Genomic DNA, 18,717 nt, shown 5'->3' on the forward strand with positions numbered 1-18,717 from the left:
AGGAGTGACTGCTGGGGCCATATGCTTGCTCTCTGTGGGCAGGCAATGTGACGTTCTGCAAGATGCACGTCCCTGGTCTCTGTTTGTTCCAGCTGCTGCAGGAAAAGAGGCTGGAACCACTTCGAGCCCAGCTAGGGTTCAGCACGGGACTCCCCGCTTCTGTTGCTCTTGCTAAGCAAACTAATGTTTTCAGTGCACTGTAACTGTCATGTGACAAGCACGCCACATTTAATGTTACCACGAGTAGCTCTATCAGTTTGCAATGCAGTTTTTGAAAACTGGTTCTGTTTGCCAGGCAGCGTCTGGTCTCCAGCTCAGTAGTTCCATGAACTGGGTTCTGTGGTCACTTTAGATGTGATGACTGAATCTGGGAAGACGACCAGATTGAAAAACAAGTAGTGTGCCAGAACAACAGCATGTCTGTCTTGGACGTACAGACCAGTTGTCTAGTGCACTTTGGGTTTAAGCTGCACAGAATCTGTTCTATTTACCAAGGAAAAACCATGACCTATGACTCAGGCCTTCCTGACAGAATGGGCTTCTCAGTCTACATTAGTTATTCCTGCCCAACTCAAGTAATATTTAGGTACCTTGAAACCTGCACCTAAGAAAAAGCACTGATTTTTTTTTTTTTTAAGGCATCCAGAAGAGCCTGAAGAGATCTAAGTAAATTGTATTTTTCTGTCTCCTGTTTGCTGTGGGGGAAGAGAAAAAACACATGATTCCTCCAGCTCCAGGTCAAAATCTGAGATTCTGATCCAGAGAGCACCCAGCCCAGGAGAGGTATGTGTGCATAGACAGCCGAGTCCTCTGTTGCAATAGAGCTAATCACATCAGCAGCCTCAATGCTAGGCTCCCTCTCTGGATCAGAGTACTTGATGTGCATCAGAAAAAGCGTCCAGACGTTCTAGTATCCGTTTGTGCTCCTGTATTATTCACTGTGCTCAAAAGTCTCTCTATTAGCAGGTAGATTAATATTAAACCTATATGTGCAACCAGTTGTAGCCAGGGAAAAGATACATGGAGAGAGGGGATCTCTGCTTAGAAAAGATCTGCAATGCTAGAACACAATTGGCAGATCTGCTAAACAGTGAACGCAGATCAGCAGCAGGTGGAGACGTCTTTAAGACAGTAGCCAGGTGCCTTAGTCGTACCTTTTTATCTAGCCCCGTTCTTTTAGCTCACCGGTTAGATCTGGAAGGGAGCGTGCTTTGTTTAATACAGCAGAGATCCCTGGCAGATAGCTGTCCTCACCAACTTCCTCTCCACTACATAAAGCAGAATTGGGTATGTTTTGGGTTTGTTGGTGTCCAGGCTTGTTCAGCTCAGGCTTCCTTCCAAGCTTTCAAGATTCCCTCCTCCGGCCTTCTCAGCCCTTCCTGGTCCAGGAACCAGGGGTGAGGCCCTTTGCCACGTCCACCCCGGTCCGGACGCTTGCCGCTGTGAGTAAGCGGAGCCCACATCCTGTTCCCACACAGGAACAATTCCTGCCGTGGCAGAGGCGGCTGTAGGCAAACGCTGCCAAACACACGCCCCCCCTTTGAGCACGGCTAGCTCATCTCCCAGAAATGGGAATCCCTACAGATCATCCTAATAGACTGGCTTTCAGCTGCTCCTTGCAGGATACCCAGCAAGCTTATTGTGCAAGGTCACATAAAAGGAATTTCCTAAGCTTTTGCTATACATGTGGTATTACAAGTTTATTCCATCTTTACTTAAACAGCTGCTTTCATACTCATCTGTAAACACTCACTTTAAACCACTTCTTAATGGAAAAAATGGCCAAAGTGACTTCGTGCAAACACTAGGAATGTCGTTACACAAGGTACCTGTGAATCAGTCACCCACTCTGCACTACCCGGCCTGCTTTGCAGAATCTTCCCCATCAAGGTAAGCCAGAAGATTAAAGGGATGCTCCTTCAGAGTGAGTCAGTTTTTTCCTAGGGATGCGTGAGCTCTACTGCCATTAAATGGGCAAACCTCGAAGTAGAGACGTGTCAAGGTGAACCAAGTATTCGAAAGAGGCTTCACAGCGAGAACTAAGTGCCTTTTTCTCCTCTTTAGTAGGTCAGAGAGGGGTTGAGTGACAGGGTTAAACCAGGAATGCAGGTCTTCAAGCTGACCTTTTCTCTGTCGTTTCTCTGTCCCTGCCTTTCCTTGCTGTGTTGCCAGGTGCCCATTCTGCATCTACTCCACTAACCGCCCCGCAGCGATGGAGTGCCACCTGAAGACTCACTACAAGATGGAGTACAAGTGTCGGATCTGCCAGACGGTGAAAGCAAATCAGCTGGAGCTGGAGATGCACATCCGAGAACACCGCCTTGGCAACCATTACAAGTGCGACCAGTGTGGCTACCTGTCCAAGACCGCCAACAAGCTGATTGAGCACGTGCGTGTCCACACCGGTGAGCGCCCTTTTCACTGTGACCAGTGCAGCTACAGCTGCAAACGCAAAGACAATCTCAACTTGCACAAGAAACTGAAGCATGCTCCACGCCAGACTTTCAGCTGCGACGAGTGCCTGTTCAAGACTACCCATCCTTTTGTCTTCAGCCGCCACGTGAAGAAGCACCAGAACGGGGACTGCTCTGAAGAGGAGAAGAAGGGCCAGTATTCAACCTCCAAGGAAGCCAGTCCACTCCTACCCATGAACAGCTCCAGAAACCTCCTGTCACCCCTCTCAGTTATGTCTGCCTCCCAGGCTCTGCAAACAGTGGCTATGTCAGCTGCACACGGCAGCGGGGCAGAGCCAAACTTGGCAGTGAAAGCCCTGGCCATCAACGGCACTTCCCTGTGCTTTGATAAATACTGGAACTCGGAGTTTGCCCACCTTATTCCTTTAACAATGTTTTTCCCCAAAAACCACTACGATCTCACATTCCATCCACCCAGACCTCAGACTGCACCGGGAGGTGCCTCTTCACCTAAACACTCCTTCCTTGCCTACCTTGGACTAACAGAAAGGGCAGAAACTGTCTGAGGGCAGTTACATTCTGTACCAAAAATACCCCAACAAACCCAGCAGGTATACATTGCTGCAAAACGTAGACCGAAGAGGTAACGAACACTTGTACTATATCATTAGTAAGGTTTAGAAAATGGCTCTGTGTGTATACTTATTGCATTGACATGAAAGCTGCTTTATTAAATCTTCAAGAGGTGACCTACTGCATACTTCTACCTTCAGAGGCATGTTCCCAGTACTCTTATCTAAGAAACTATTTTGTCTTGTTAAGCTGAAAAAGAGTGTCCTTAATGGCAATCAGCACTTGTAAGATTACATATTGATGCATTTTATTTTTGGGGCTTTGCGTGCGTGCGGGTGCGTGAAAGAGAATCTGCCTGTAGCGTGCCATGACATTGCTTTTGCACATCCCTTATATTGGCTTATTTAATTATTATTCTTTTCCCCTTTTCACACACTTGCTCCCTCTCTTCCCTCTATCTCCCCCTGAACTGTAGAGTTGTGGAAGGAGTAACGCTTGGTTCAGGGTGAACTGGTGTATTATTTCAGTGCTGTTTGCAGCTTCCTTTAGTTGTTTGATGCCTTGCACTCAGTTGTCAAGGTTTGAGGATTTGGGGTAGAACTGATGAGGAAAAAGTTGCTTTCAGCACTGCAGGATGACAATATGACAATGAAAAGCGTGTGTATGTACACAGACATGCGTGTGTATGTAGTGTGTGCAGTCTACACACCCACACAGCAGGCCCAATTCTTAACTGTTACACAGGTGTAGCAAACAAACACCTGTGTCTGGGCCATAGCATACATCTTTTGTTTTAAAAGGGCATATAAATATTATATATATATATATACTGTATTATGCAGTGGTTACCTTTTAGTTTGCAGGAACAACTTGTATAACTAGAATTCTATGGTGGAAAAAATCCAACAAGGGGATTAAAAAAAAAGGGTATGGATAAATTCTGGGTATAAATACTCAGACTAAAAAAAAAAAGGCAGTTTTGCACAGTGCTTTAGTCTTGCACTAGTTTGTTTCTCACTTGCAAAAAAAAAAAGAAAAAAAGTATCTGTGGGCTGAAGGTAAGACGACCATTTATTTGAAAAGGTACCAGTAACTTCTTTGAAATATAAAGCTATAAAAAGATGCTGTTTGAACCATACAGTTCTCTTTTATACCCTCAGTATTTCAATTGTACTTGCAAATTCTACAGTCCTACCGATACCCTTCATGTTATTAGTAATACTTTGTTCCTTTTTGTTAAAGGCAGATAGAGTGTACACTCTGCTAGGAAGCTAACTTTATACTTATTTAACACTCCTACTTGTGGTCATTAAAATGACATGTATGTAGCACTTTATTGCAGGAAAAAGCAAATGCGGATTGGTTGTATAACCTTTGTTAATCTCAAAATGCCAAGAGTGATCTTAAGAGAAGCTAACCGACTGTTAATTGACTTTTGTTTCTTAGATAACTTAATATCCAGGAAGAAAGATCAGGATTAAAAATAGTCTGCATTAAAATTGGAAGTATAAAATATGAAACATTTCAAAATTACCATGTGACTTACAGGAATGCTTTCTTACTGGATTATTGTTTTCCATAGTGTCTCTTGGATTCGAATCTCGCCGTCTTTCACCAGGTATTAGAAATGTCTGACCTAGCTTTTGTCAGAGTCCCCTCTCTGTCCCTTGGCCGAGCCACTGTAGGAGGTGCCCTGAGTCACATGTACCGTGCTATCCACCCACCCTCATGCTGCCCTGAAGGAACTTCTTCTGCAGGTTGTTGTGGGACGGGGGGAATCCAACAGGCCGGTTGGAGCCAACCCCTTGTTAGTGACAGCACTAAAGCAACGCCCCAATTCAGGAAGGCACTTCTGGTCCACAAGGGCTCTTAGCCATATGCACAACTAGAAACATAACTCAATTTTCATTAGCTCTTAAATGAAGCTTGTGTAGAAATACTTTTTTGATGCAAAACTTGCATCCTTTAACCTGTTTGCAAGATTCCTACATTTGTTTTGCACTGAGATGGCCAAACATTCTCCATTATCATGACCAAACTCTTCCTGTTGGGAGAGGACATCCTGATCTGTGCACTCCTGTTAACGTACTGGAAGCTATTTATAAGGGGGAAATATCCAAAATAGTAGCAGATTATCATTTGGAATTATTAATTAAAGGACAGAAAAGTCCCACCATTTTGTTTACATTCCAGCAGACAGTTTTGGTTCTAACGAGCATGTGGCAGTTCTGTCTGTCTCCACAGTAAAGAAAAGCCATCTGTTCCAAAGTATGTATAAACCTTTGTAAACAACCTACGTAACTCAGGGCCCTGTTTGCCATGCTTTACTCCATCAGAACTCCTGGTAACTCCCCACCCCCGGAGTACAGACAACATAGAAAATGGTGTATTAATAAATACTCAAAGCATAAAAAAATTGAGTATCTCGACAGCATGAAATATGCAATCTGCATCCAGAAACTATACCAGTTCTTTAAAATACATTCAATGCGTGTGTATCTCTGACCCCACCATAGAAGAGCAAACACTTCCAAATCAAAAAGCTTATTTTCCAAACCGACAGGTAAAGTACAGCTGTCTAGGAGGAAGAAGTAGGAATATTAGTAGGACGCTTTACGTAAACCAAACGGCAGTTTAAATAGGGCTGGAACTTCTAAGAATGAGCTGTCAGCATGCGACCGCCACATGTTTGACAATGTTCCACTGAAATAGTAATGTTCAATGTACCTGGGAAATTTGTTTAGCACTTTGGAAAGGATAAATTAATTCTTTCTGGCAAGTTATAGAAGTATTCTCTGTAAGGAAAAGTGTGTTAGGAGGTTTTTATTTTTTTAAGAAAAAAAAAATACACTATTTATCAGAGCTCATGCATATTAAAATAATTGGTTTGCAGTTCAAGGCTAAAGAAAGGAATGTTCTCCAGAGGTTCCCCTACCAACTAATGACCAACAGTTCTGATAAATTCCCCCCCCACCATAAAGGTAATTTCATACTGGTTTTCACTATGCATTCTTTAACAAAAGCTAGTGTGTTTTTCCATTTGGTAATTCAGTTAAAGTTCTCAGCACTTTTTTCTTTCTTCTGTCTTTTTTTTTTACTTGTTGTATTATGTTCAAATATCATTCTGTCAAGGTTTGTGTACATTAATAAAAATTTGTATTGTATAAAGCTTTTTGCATTATAAGGCTGTACAGGGTCATTTTGACAGTAACTGGTATATTTCTTTGCATCTTACGTTGCATTGCCAATTTCTAGTGTATCCAGTTTGGAAGTACAATATACTCTGATTAAAAAGGTTGGCTATATTCTTGTTTCTTTTTGGTTTTCCTTCCTCTCCTTTCTCACCTTTAATAGATTTAGGCTTGATTTGGAGGGAGGGGGAAAGGATTCTCCTACAAGGCAAGAAGGTAGGAAGAAAAAAGGTGAGATGTTATCGATGGTTGAAATTGAAAAGGAAAGCTACTGATGAAGAAGTACGGCAGATACTCCTAGGACGGCTACAGGACTTCTCTCTGCGGGCTCTGTACTTGTACCAACCTGCCAGGTCAATTCTGCAAGGGGCGTAATGCCTCTTCTGAGGAGTCTGCTCAGTCAGGAGGATGACGGAGCTCTCCGGCCTCACCCTCCTCAGCCGTGCAGTTCAAAAATTGGATTCTTAAGCAGTAGCTTGGTGAGCCTGGCCTTACTTGGGATTAGCCCCAGTGAAATCAGGAGAACTCTTTCCTTACAGAGGAGCTACACAATGCATAAAGGAACACTGTGCATTACAAGATTGTAGTGAAAGTCTGGGTTTTTTTATTGTAAAAGTATCATGTACTCATTTTGTCAGCATTTTAGAAAAAGATGGTTTTTTTCCCCAAAGATTAATGAAATAATTAACATGCACAGAGGAGGCTAAATAAGGAAACCCTAAGAGCAGACAAATTTCCAAGAAGCAAAGATACTACTCGCTCCACTGAACAAGAAAAGATACTTAACATCCTAAAAGGAAGTTAGAGTGTTTAAACACTAACCAAGGAAAAAAAACCAATCTGGGCATTCATTAGATTATAAAAATTATCCTCAGATAAATTAATGTTAACATTAAATACATGTGGCTTGCCCTTTGCCCTCAGTTAGGGCAGTGTTAAGATCCAATCAACTGAAAAATTCTTACAGTTATTTCTGCTGGGCTGTGGATACTAATTTTCAGGGCCTCTGTCAGTACCTTGTTAGCATACGCGGTGCTGTTAACAGCTTGTGTGTGGAATCCTCTGCTCCTCCTTTTGCTGGTGACTAGGTGAAGGGAAGGCATCTCTAGCTTTGACATAGGGTGGGCAGGTCATCTGCAAGAAGAGGTGGTCTTTCTCTCCTCTTGCACTATATCTGTAATAGAAAATATACAGTGATACTCTATGTGGGGTTTTTTTGCACTAGACATAAATAGTTATTCTAGCAATTAAAAGACAAATCATGCAAATTCTCTAATTCTGAAAGGTATTTCAGAGATTGATCTATCAAGCCCTGATTATATCTTGATGGTTTTAAAACAGACCTCTGCTTGCGTAAAGTGCTACAGTTCTGGTGTAAATTATTGTAACCGTTCATTTAATTGAGACAATGGTTTAAGATGTAGGTTTAAATGTTCAGTTAAATAAGCAGAGAAGATGCAGGCAGTGAGTCAAAGAGCACATTGGCTGGCAGCAGAAAGGGGACGCGGCTGTCTCTGGAAGCACTCAGCTCTATTTGACAGTGTCTCGATGTCTCTAGGAGGGGGCTGTGCAGAGGACTGAGTTATCCTGCCTGCATAAGTAGTCAGCTAGCAGTCAACTGCAAGACTTGCAGTAGCTCCAGCCCCTGAGTCTTACTGTGAACTTTTGTTTTAAAGCTCAGGCCTAACGTCAACCAAAACATCAACCATCCTCATGCAATCCCCCTCTCTAGCTTTACCAAACCCACACATCTGACAGAAGAACCCTATGTGCACCCAAATAGGGTTATCAGTGTCACATGCTGGTATGTGATAAAGAGACACTGTCCTTTGCAGCAGGTGGCTATAATGTGCTCGTAGACCTGCACAATTTTAGTCAATTAACCTCAACTTTCCCTAAGCTGTCTTTTCTGATACGTGCACCAATATACACGCGTGGTGATAGAAAACATCTCAGTTTGTGTATTGACCCTCTCAAGGCAGCAATAACTGCCCCGTTTCCATTCTGCAGCTATGTATATTTTTAATAGGCCATATATGTTAAAAAATAATAATTAACTTAAAAGTGGACATTTTTTCAAGCAGAATTACTTCTTATAATCCTATACCTGCCATAGTCATCGTGAGCCCAGCAGAATAAGGCTTAAGAAAAGACTTTGGAAAAAAAAAAAACCTAAAATTTTCTGTAACACTTGACTGTAGAGGGGGATTCTTTTGCAGGAGATGGCATCATTTATGGAGAGCCATGTTTTAAAATACATGTTGTGTTAAAAATGTATCAGTTGTGCTCCTAACAAACAGACATCTGCATTATATCATCCACCATCGTATCTGCTGCTAATTGGCCTCCTTGTTGACAAGTCTCAGCAGCAAGGTTAAGTACTGGCTGTAGAAGCAATCTAGCCTCTTGCCCGAGGGGTCAGAGCTCAGGGAGGCCTTGTGGGAGCCTGCACAGCCTCCTCCCTGCTATATATTTTCCAAGAGCTAATAAAACACCAGCGCAATCACTCCTACCCGGAGGTCTGCCAGCCACTACGGTGTCTGTGGAGCTGCAGTAAGTGGCGTGTCATCTCATCGCAGAGGCACTCAAGCAGTCTGCAAGGGAAGAGGCACCGTCTTTTGCATCAAAGTTTCAGAAACTACCAGTGAAACATCTAAAAATTCCCAAAGCGACAGCTAACCTTGGACGTGGGGCAGCTGAGGCCTGAGTGCCCAGCAGGAGCCGCTGGAAAAGGGATGGGGGTGGGCTTAGTGCCCTGAGTTCAATGCCCCTTGAAAGGTGAGCGTTTTCAAGGCAACTCATTTTGACCAAACAAATCCACTAGCTGCTTTTAAAAATCTTGCCCTAAAAAATCCTGGTGGGAGGTCGCAGGGAGCAGCCCACTGCCCGGTTTCCCCAGGAGCGTGCACCGGCTGGAGCACGGCGCTGCTGGCATTGAGCCCGTCAGGACGGCTCAGACGTCACACGTGTCTTTTGGCAAATCTAGGCTGAGTAAACAGGTTAGAGCTGAACCAAAGACCAGAATTTTACTTGGCTTGTGGGCTTGCTGCGTAGCTCTTGGGAACATAATGCTATGTATACTAGGAACCCATCCAGTTGCTAGATACCAGGAAATACATCAGAAATGCAGCTGTTGTGCTTCCACATGTGCACAACAGCTGTCTTTGACCAACCGGCAGTGGCTATATTTACATGTATGATGTTCTTAAGTACCCACCATTTTAAAAATTAAAAGAAAAAAGATAATTTAGAGCTGGAGCTGAGCGGTAGCGGGGTGGGCAGTGGGGACACACACCAATTGGAAATGTTTCATTAAGTTAAACACACCCCCCCGCCCCTCCAAACTAAAGAACACCACCACCCCACCCACACCCACCCCATCCCCAAAAGAAAAAACCCCAAACCCCAAGAACTGTACAGCGGAAGAGCACAAAGCAATACTCTGGCACTTTGCAGCCTTGTGAAGCCTCTGCAGCCTATTTCCCTACTTTAAGATGGGGGGGTGGGGGGCATTCCATGCTAGGAGGTGGTTTTCCTTTTTTTTTGGTTTGGTTTTTTTAATTGTTCCATTTCCCTCCCCCTCAACCATGATTAAAATGCAACATATGGCACAACTCTGAAAAAAAAAAACCCGCAAAATCAACAGGTTTTCCAATTTAGGCTATAGTTAATGAAAAAAGACTGAGTTCCTGTAGTGTCCTCTGTTGTTTGCATGTAGTTCAGCTCTACTTTACTTTTCAAACCTCTACTTTCTATCACATACCTTTTTTTTCCAGCACTTCTCAGACAGCACTTCACTGGAACTGCAAACTTTGGATTGTTACTCTTCTGGGAAGGTGCCTGTTTAAATAAAGAATAGGAAAATGCTGTCTACCGCTGAGCACCTAGACCTTCAGGCCAATGTTCACAGCACAGCCTAATGTGACCAAAACCAAAAACAGGCCTCGCTTTCTGGCTGGTCAGAAACATATCAAGCACTTTCTTGATTCTTTCCCTGTTATTTAAGACTGGAATGTTCATTCACACGCTAGACTGAAGAATTTTCTTTTTAACAGATGTAACAGGAAGCCAGTTGGGAGGGTCAAAGCTATAACTAACATGCTCACGCATAGTTGAGTAGGACTTTAGAACCTCTTTATGCATAACTGCATGAATGAATAAGAGCATGTTTTCCCTGGCTTGCCTTCGCTGCCTCCTTAAGCATTTTGCCACAAATAACCACATGAGCCTGGTCTAGCCCCTGCTCAGAAAAGGCTTGCTGCTCCTCTCTGCCTGAACACCCACAACAGTGGCACTACCAGTGCGATGGCCAGCGCTGACTCATTTGCCAAAAAGCCAGACCTACGGGCTGGAGCAGAGCGCTGCGCTGCCTCGGGCACCTCCACCCTGTCACACGTCTCACCCTGTGCAGCGTCACGCTCACAGACTTCGTCTGGGTACCGAGAGCAAGTGCTGCTTGAGGAGAAAGCAAAAAGTCATTTGGCTTCCTTGCAGGACTAACTTCTCTAAAACCGTGTGGGTACATTAATGCAGAATTTCTTGCTAGAACCAGAAAAATAAATTCTGATGAACTATACATGTCTTGTATTTCTTGTATTGCAGGGATTAACACTTCCCTGATATCTAGACTTTAGAGTACATGGTGTACAATTGCATTCCATTACAGTTAGAAACAGTAGTTGTTTTAGCAATAAAATCGCTATATCTTTTTTTCCTGAAATTGATAAAAAAAAGTTTAAATGGCATGGGAATGTAAGTAAAGATAAATAGCTGCAGGAGTGCTCCCTCCATCAGTGTGATTCTGAAATAATATGCATACATTGGTGGCTGTCACTCATGCCAGTGACACTTCTAAAACGTACCAGAATAGCTCTATTTGCAGGTGTTATCAGGGCGATGCCCATTTGCACTCTGAATATTTAGTAAGCAAGCATTAAGACTTCATGTTTTTATACCTAGACACCTATTTTTAATGGGACTGCATAGCTAGAACTTAATGAAAAGATCTAAATATAATGTTAATGTGATTTAAAAATATGCACTGCATCTTTTAAGTTGACATTTCAATTAAAAATAAATAAGATCCAGTTATATGGTGATGCTGTGATAAGATTGCATTTTTACCAGTCAAGTTTCATTCTTTTTCAAAGTGACAGATTCCTCTAAGATAGACAGAGCCAGGAATAACAGTCCTCCAGCCACTCAAACCAGGAAGATACAATTAAGGGTGCACTTAATCACTTCCCAAAATTGGGATATCACATTTTATGGATAAACACATTTTGCGATAAACACACTGTTACTTTCCTGTGGCTAGTCTAATAAAGCTAATAACTGCATAATAAAATTTAAATCACATTCAATTTTAACAGGAAAATAATGCCATGTGCACTGCAAAAGGTTATTACACACCTCTACATGTGCGTACCTACCACCTAAAGCTTTTGCAAGCACCTTCTTTAACTCGGTTGCGGCAGCTCTGCTTTCCGACAGCGAGCCCATCAGTGCGTAGAGGTTTGGCAGTACTCAGCTCCAGGCGGATGGTCTCAGCACACTCAACAGCTCCGCTCATCGCCTAATGGCCCAACGCTCGCTTGGTGCTGAGCTCCAGCTGCTTCCCGGCCATGCTGCAGTCACGGTGGGGTGTGTACCTGGAAAGACACCCCTCCGCGGCATCCTGGCCCAGCTCAACTCGTGTAACCAGGAATTTAACGGGAAAAAATCTGCTCGTGTTTTCTTCTAAGCTCTACTTAATTAACTAAGGTCCCTTTGGTGCTGCCGTAGTAAATCACACCTAATGTGTTCCTAAAGTGACTGCCTGAGACATAAGTACTTATGATTCGGAGGCAGGATTGACCTGTTGTCACCAAACCTGGTCTTTTCTTTAAACCTTATGCGTATCTCCAGCACCGCATTGTTCCACAAGTTACCTGTAAACCCATTATGTAAAAAGTACTTTGCTGCAGTAATACACTAAATTCCCCCCTCACTACTTGCACTGCAAAAATAGCTCCCAATTAGCCTTTCCCAAGCTGTTTTATGGCTGCCTGCTGCAGGCCCTTGAGCTGGACAGTCCCGCTCTGTTTGCTCTTGCCACAAGCAGAGGCCACTTTCTCCTGGTCATCATCACCGTTACCCTCCTCTGGCCCTCTCCACTAACATGAAAAGCTCATTCTGTTCACAGTTCACTTCCAGACGTGGTAGAAGAGTTGACCCTGCTAGATCGGCCCATTCATTCCTCAGTTCCGGTTCTTGGGGTAAATGCAACTGACTAACACTTCAGGAGAAAGAAGAATTTTAAAAAAATCCAGAAATTGGGATTGCTCAGAGGTTTCTTTCAGTGGAATATTTTGCTGTCAGACAAGTTTTAAAAGACACAGAAATTTCCTGTGGAGCAGAATTTGTGGTTCCTGACGATCAGCGCTACTAGCCATGTTCTGACTGACTGCCTTTGGATCTGGTTCCCAAAATCCTTTACGCAGAGAGATTTTCCTGAGCTTTCTTGAGAAACTGGATGTTTTCCATCAGGATTTTTGATTCTATCACTGTAATAGCTAGTTTCTCAACTTTTAGATTGTGCCATTGGCAGCACAAGTCACATGAGTCCTGTCTTTAGGTTTTTTGTCACCTAATCAATAGCTTGTCAAGATCCAGGCTCTTATTTGGTGGTAGAGACTTCAAGAATCCTCCATTTTTAGAAAGCCAAAACAAAATGGGTGGGGTGGTTTTTTGTATAGACCAGAAAATTTGTTTCCCATGGGACTTTTTTAGCTTCCTGGGCTAGACTAACAGAGGAACTGAGACACATAACTTTTAATGACCAAATAAAAATAAAATAGATCAGCAAAAACTGTCACTGGCAGCCAAAATGAGGCCAGGACTCTGAAGTCTCTAGTGTGAATGTTCCCTAGCTGCCAAAAGCTTGCATCGTTCAAATCTCGCTCTTGGCACTGCCAAACAACCGGGGACCACCTCCTCCCAAGTCATCTGCCAATTCATGGCAGGCCAAAAACTCAGAGAAATCCCTCATCTCTGCAGCTCTTTCTAGAAACCTCAGAAAGAATGGCTATTTACCTCTAACTCCTCTGATATCTAGTGTCTGTACGTATGTTGACATTGAATTTACTGTCCAAACACTGAAAGCCAGAGAACTTCCACCGCAACAGTACTCACAGAAGTGCACAGACCTTGTCTCCTCCTGCTCTGTTGCAGAGGGTGGCTCACTTGTTGTAACAAGTTGCAGTGTCATAACAAACTCAATTATCCCGCTTCTATGGGAAGGCTGCTAAGTCCCTCAAATCTTCTCATCACAGACCCAGTAAGGCAGGGGGACTTCCTGAAAACTTCTCTCCTGTTAACATAAGAGGAAAAAGCACCTGCAACACCCAGTAATGCAATTTATATTGTCAGTCAAGTGAAATCTGAACTCTTACACCACTCCAAGGAAGCATTCAACTTGAATTCTGATGGTAGCCTTGTTTCCCCTTTCCTTCCTGGCAATAAATAGGACAGCCAACGAAGCAAGCTGCCTTCAAGGAAAGATCCCCTCCCACCTACTCAAAGGTCTTTGAAAGATCTCCCGGGAAGGTGGGAGAACACAGAGAAACCTCCCACCCACAGGCACAGGCCAAAGACGGCTCCTAAGTGCTCTGAAACTGCAGGGAAGAAACTCTCACCCTCTTCAACTCCAGCGGGCAATCTGGGACACTGGGCAGAGACAGCCCAAGGGAGGACAACAGCCCATCCGCACACCACCCAGGTGCCCATACTGATAGGTCTCGGGGTGTTCTTGCAAATAAGCACGGTTTCTCTTCCTAATGGACTATCAGGCATGTGCCAGACCCCATCCAGTCTCCAGGTCATTAAAGGGAGGACCTAAGACTCAGGTGGTAACACCTGAGACTGGCAATAAAACTCTCCAGAAATGGAGAGGTGGGAGTTTGAGGCTGTGATCGGAGATGTCGGAGGACCCAAAACCAACACCATCTCATCAGCAAGCTCAATATGGCTGTGCCCTGACAGAGCCTGCAGGTTATTTTGGATGCAGGAGGTGTCAGAAAATAGATGAATGCAGCCTAGCTAGGAAATGGGGAATGCACCCACCAGGGTTTGCACAGGCTGGCCCTGAAGCAAAACAACTGATGTTTCTTAATTTATAAGGCATGGAAGTTAACCTCGAGGTACTTCCAGTTCAAAATATGGTTCTTTTTCCTGTTTATGATCAAACAGTACAGCATAATTCAAACACACATCCTGGAAAGGTGAACAGCAGACAGCCATACCAGCTGCTAAGGGCACCTGCTTCCAATGATCTACCCTCTTCCTTGCACAAATAATGTCAGAAGATGAACACCTTATTAAAGTAATTATCCATCCTCATCCCCTGACTGCACATCTTATTTTTTTCTGTGCTGCCACTATATCATATGCCCCCTCAACTATACCACAGTGCAGTGACTTTCTTTTTAACACTTTAAAAGCAGTATGTTCTTCTTTTTTTTTTTCCAGGAAGAAACTGCAGACAACCCATGTCAGCAGCCAAATTAAAACAAACAAGTCTTTCTGAACAAAAGGTGCTCTTTCTAGAGACTCAGACTCACTCATTAACTCCAGAGTTAATGGCCTGCAGATTCTTCAGCTTTTGGGAAATACGATTTGACAATTTGTAGGGGAAGACGGATTTTTATTTACATACATCTATAAATAAAGACTTCATACTGTGACACCAGCCACTCAGACGCATGATAGAAGTTCAGCATCTTTTCAAGAGAAACGGTCAGGATTTTGGGTGAGGGATTGTAGTGGGGACCCCTTTCTAACTCCAACTGAAAAATGCGTTTTCCCTTATCACATCTAACACTAGTGAAGAGGGCTGCATCTGTCAGGTGCCTCTTACCGCCAGGATTGCAACCTGCCCTGCCCTCTCAGGGTAGAGAGAGGTCTGTCAGCCTTTGCCAAACGAGTCAGAAGACAGCGATGCAAAGGTACCGCGTGGAAGGAAATGAAAGAGAAGAGCTTTGCAGAAGTGGGATTTTGCTCTTAGTAATTAAAACTAGCATGAATTTCACACTCTATGGACAGAAGTAAGGAAAAGAGGAACAATACACACTGCAATTCATTGCCAGAAAGATTGCAGAAATACACCTTCATGAGAATCTTAAAACATGAGCAGAAGGAAAACTTGAGGCATGGATAGTTTTAGCAAGGCCACACCATGTAAACAAAAGATATCAAGGAAAAATAAGGTAGGGGGGATCCAAGTGGATTTGAATGTGTTGGGGCTACAGAACCCAGGTTTCCTGACTAGGAGCAATGCCTTGAACTAGTTAACTGCAAACAGGCTTCTTGAAAAAGTTATGCCCTTAAAGTTATTTACACAACAGTTCAGGAGTCTTGATCTTGCCAGCCCTCCATCTTCTCTCCTCCAGCTGCAAAACCTTTTATAACCTCCGTAGTTCTTGCCCATCACAAAGCAGTGAAAAAGCCCTGGTCAAAAACAAGTCAGAGATGCAGACCCAGAAGAAAATGAGACCCAAGGTAGTTGATTTAGGACTCTGCTCACCATTTCCTTTGGTATATTTTCCCTGGTTCCGTGTAGTCCAATACACTTCTGAAGGAACAGAGAGCAGTTTGACATACTGAGGAGGGGAAAAAAAAGATGGTAACAAGTGGTTGTCCCTTTTACCTTGGCTGTAAATCTGTGTACAACACACAGTGCACCGCATCAATTCCAAACAAGTGCAGGCAGATATACAGCATGCCGCTTGCCCTGACCAAGCCATAGAGCAACAGAGAAAAAATAAGGCTCTCCAGCAAGACATAAAAATACTCAAATCTGTTGTAAATAGGAGTCCAGTTTTAAGGAGGTCTAAACTATCCTAATCCCAGAAAAACATCACTACTACCTAGACATAGTAACCGTACCCACAGATCCCAAACAGCCCTATAGCAGATGCAGATTTCATCTGGTAATGTAAGCATTTTTAAGGAGCAGTGTGGTGCAAGAAGGCTATTCACCAGCATTAAAAAAATAAAAATAAAAACATTCAAATCAGCTCAAATTGAATCTTTGATAGGGGCAACATGGTAGCTATATCTTGGTGGGCTTTTAGGAAGAGATAAAGAAGCTCTGAAGAAGTACAGCTATCCCCATGTGAACCATCCAGGAACCTTACGGGAGGCGATCTACCCGCCAATGCCATGACTGCTTTGCTGTAAGTCCAGCAGATCTGGTGATGAATCGCAAAATCTATGGGTGGCTTCATGTCATGCTTGGTGTTAAAATACTATGTTTTGACAGGTTTGTAGGATGAAAGTTGAGGACTGACAACAACTCCCCTAGCTCTTGTAAAGGACTCATACCATGAGGAACCACTAAGCCATCTGATGCCAGAAAACGCAAACCACACAGACTTTGAAGCCTCCCTTTCTGCCACAAGGGCTCAAGCTTCACACTGCCCAAACGGTGAGACCAGGATCATGAACTGAGAGAATCTAAAGAGATCAATTTTCTCTTTTTTTGTAGGATGTTTTACTCAGTTCTCTCTGGAGTACCCTAGTAGGGAAGGCAGACATACTCAACACAGAAATTATGTAGCCATCAGCATTTACCATGAATCATTTGGCATGAATCACAAGAGATTTTTTTTTTCCCCTCTTTTGCTGAAAGTACACTGTTTTTCCTATGTGGGACTGTTTGACTATGTCTGGCTGACTTGATTACCAGGAAGAATGAAAGCAGGATGCCTGATCAAGTACCAAAACATCACTCGAAAACACTGACTAATATTTACTTCTCTCTAATCAGTTATTTAACCAACTTCAGTTGTGAAAACTCAATTGTGGTTTAAAAAAAAAAATAAATCTGAATCCACTTGAAAATAAAGAGAATAATTAGTGGAAAAAAAAACCAAAACCAAACACCAAAAAACCACACCACGATTCAGTACAAACAACAAACTAGGCAGAAGCAGGGAACATCTACATTGGTTTTTCAAAGCAGTAACTATTATGACTGGTACCTCTGAGAATTAAACAGAGCAAGCTCTCCAGTTTTTTGACCTCCAGAAGGTCATGTTCACAAATCAGTGACCGTAAGAGCCAAGCTGGCATTCCCAATGCCCACAACAATAGATCCAATTACTTCAACCAACAAGCATTAAAAAGCAAATGTAGCACACAAAGCTCCTATTGCTTTGCTAATTCAAATACCTATATCTGCAGATATAAAGATGAGAGAACAGCACCCTTGCCATGTCTGTATGCTATACATGCTCTGGTTACTTAACTTTCCTTACACATTTTGTTTTCCACTTTTCTTCCCCCCTGGTGTTTGCCTGTTTGGAAACACTTCACCCAAACTCAAACCAAAACAGGGCTGTGTAAATTGATTCGACAACTATTTCTTTTGGTGAATGTTGTTCTTCCCACCATTATTCACTGCAATTTTTCAGATTTGGCCAAGAGAAAATACCGTTTTGTTCTTCTTTCAGTTGCAAATGCATACATCTAGGTGCTCAGTAAAAAAAATAAACTCAAGCTTCATACTTAACTACTCAGTGACTATTTTGAATTTGGTAAGTAACCTAGCAGTTCAAATAATTCATTTAGAGGAAAAACAAGAAACAGAAAGCTTCAGTAATACACTGCCAAAACCAGTAAGTTCAAAGGGCATTAACTGCATTTTATAAGAGGCAGATTAAAAAAACCAAAACATCTACAAGATCCAGCAATACCTACCAGATACCCCAGCCCCGGGGACTTTTGAGGAATGACTGGGACCAAATCTCAGTGAAAACCCCTTCACAAGTATTTAGCACCCTCTCCCCTGTCCTCCCTGGAAGGCCTAAAGACCATGACCAAGTCTGGCACCTCTGTGGGCTCCCATGCTTGCACCTGAGCTCCTACGCTGCCCAGGTAATGCTAGCGCTGGCCCCGTCTCACACAACACAGGGAAAAGGTTGCCACCAAAATCCTCTATCACCTCTGTATTCCCCCCAGGCAGACAGAGCTCTGCTCAATGGCTTCCAAGTGGCAGAGGAAAGTGCCCCGGCTGCTGCCCGCAGGCCCACAAACATGTACTGATCGCAGCAGATGAGCTGTACTGATCTGAAAGGTGAGTCGGACATGCGGTTTAATGTGACTGGGGAGGCTGTTAATCAGTGGGGAGGCTATTTATGCCTACTTTGTAAATGTCCCTATTTACTTTAAATAAAGTTGCATTAGAAGAGCCAAAACAAAAATACCTATCAAGAGCAGAGTAGACAAAACTAACTGTAGAAGTGATACTGCCCCAGAAAAATGCAATGTAGCCAATTTTGCAAGGTTGCTAATTATGTATTATTAAGGACATTATACAGCGACCTATCTAGAGCCCTTTGTTGCCCTATTATCAATAACAAATGGGAACTTGCTATTTTGGGAAATGACCTTTCTCCACAGCATTGTAGTGTAGCACGAGCCAGGAACCTCCTGAGCTGTAATTCCAGCTCCACCATTGACTTGCTGCGTGATGAGGGAAAGTTGCTTTAACCTCTCAG

At 43.2% G+C, this 18,717-nt stretch overlaps 1 protein-coding gene across 6 annotated transcripts in view; it reads left to right on the plus strand.

The window, feature by feature from the left end:
• ZNF827 (zinc finger protein 827) overlaps positions 1 to 5,953 on the plus strand; it is a 115,821-nt gene extending 109,868 nt beyond the window's left edge. The window contains exons 14-16 of one of the 6 annotated variants that reach the window (XR_012651577.1): positions 639 to 783; positions 1,724 to 1,890; positions 2,173 to 2,371. Coding sequence is in view for 3 of the 6 variants with exons in the window: in XM_075035286.1 (XP_074891387.1) it covers positions 2,173 to 2,980 (808 nt within the window). In the remaining 3 variants the exon portion in view is untranslated. Of the gene's footprint in view, positions 1 to 638; positions 1,668 to 1,723 lie in introns of those variants that run through there. The other 5 variants (XR_012651574.1, XR_012651579.1, XM_075035286.1 and 2 more) reach the window with 5 other exon arrangements.
• Positions 5,954 to 18,717: the final 12,764 nt, after the last annotated feature.

The sequence above is a fragment of the Buteo buteo genome, chromosome 1 (genome assembly GCF_964188355.1).
Source record: "Buteo buteo chromosome 1, bButBut1.hap1.1, whole genome shotgun sequence".
NCBI lineage: Eukaryota > Metazoa > Chordata > Aves > Accipitriformes > Accipitridae > Buteo > Buteo buteo.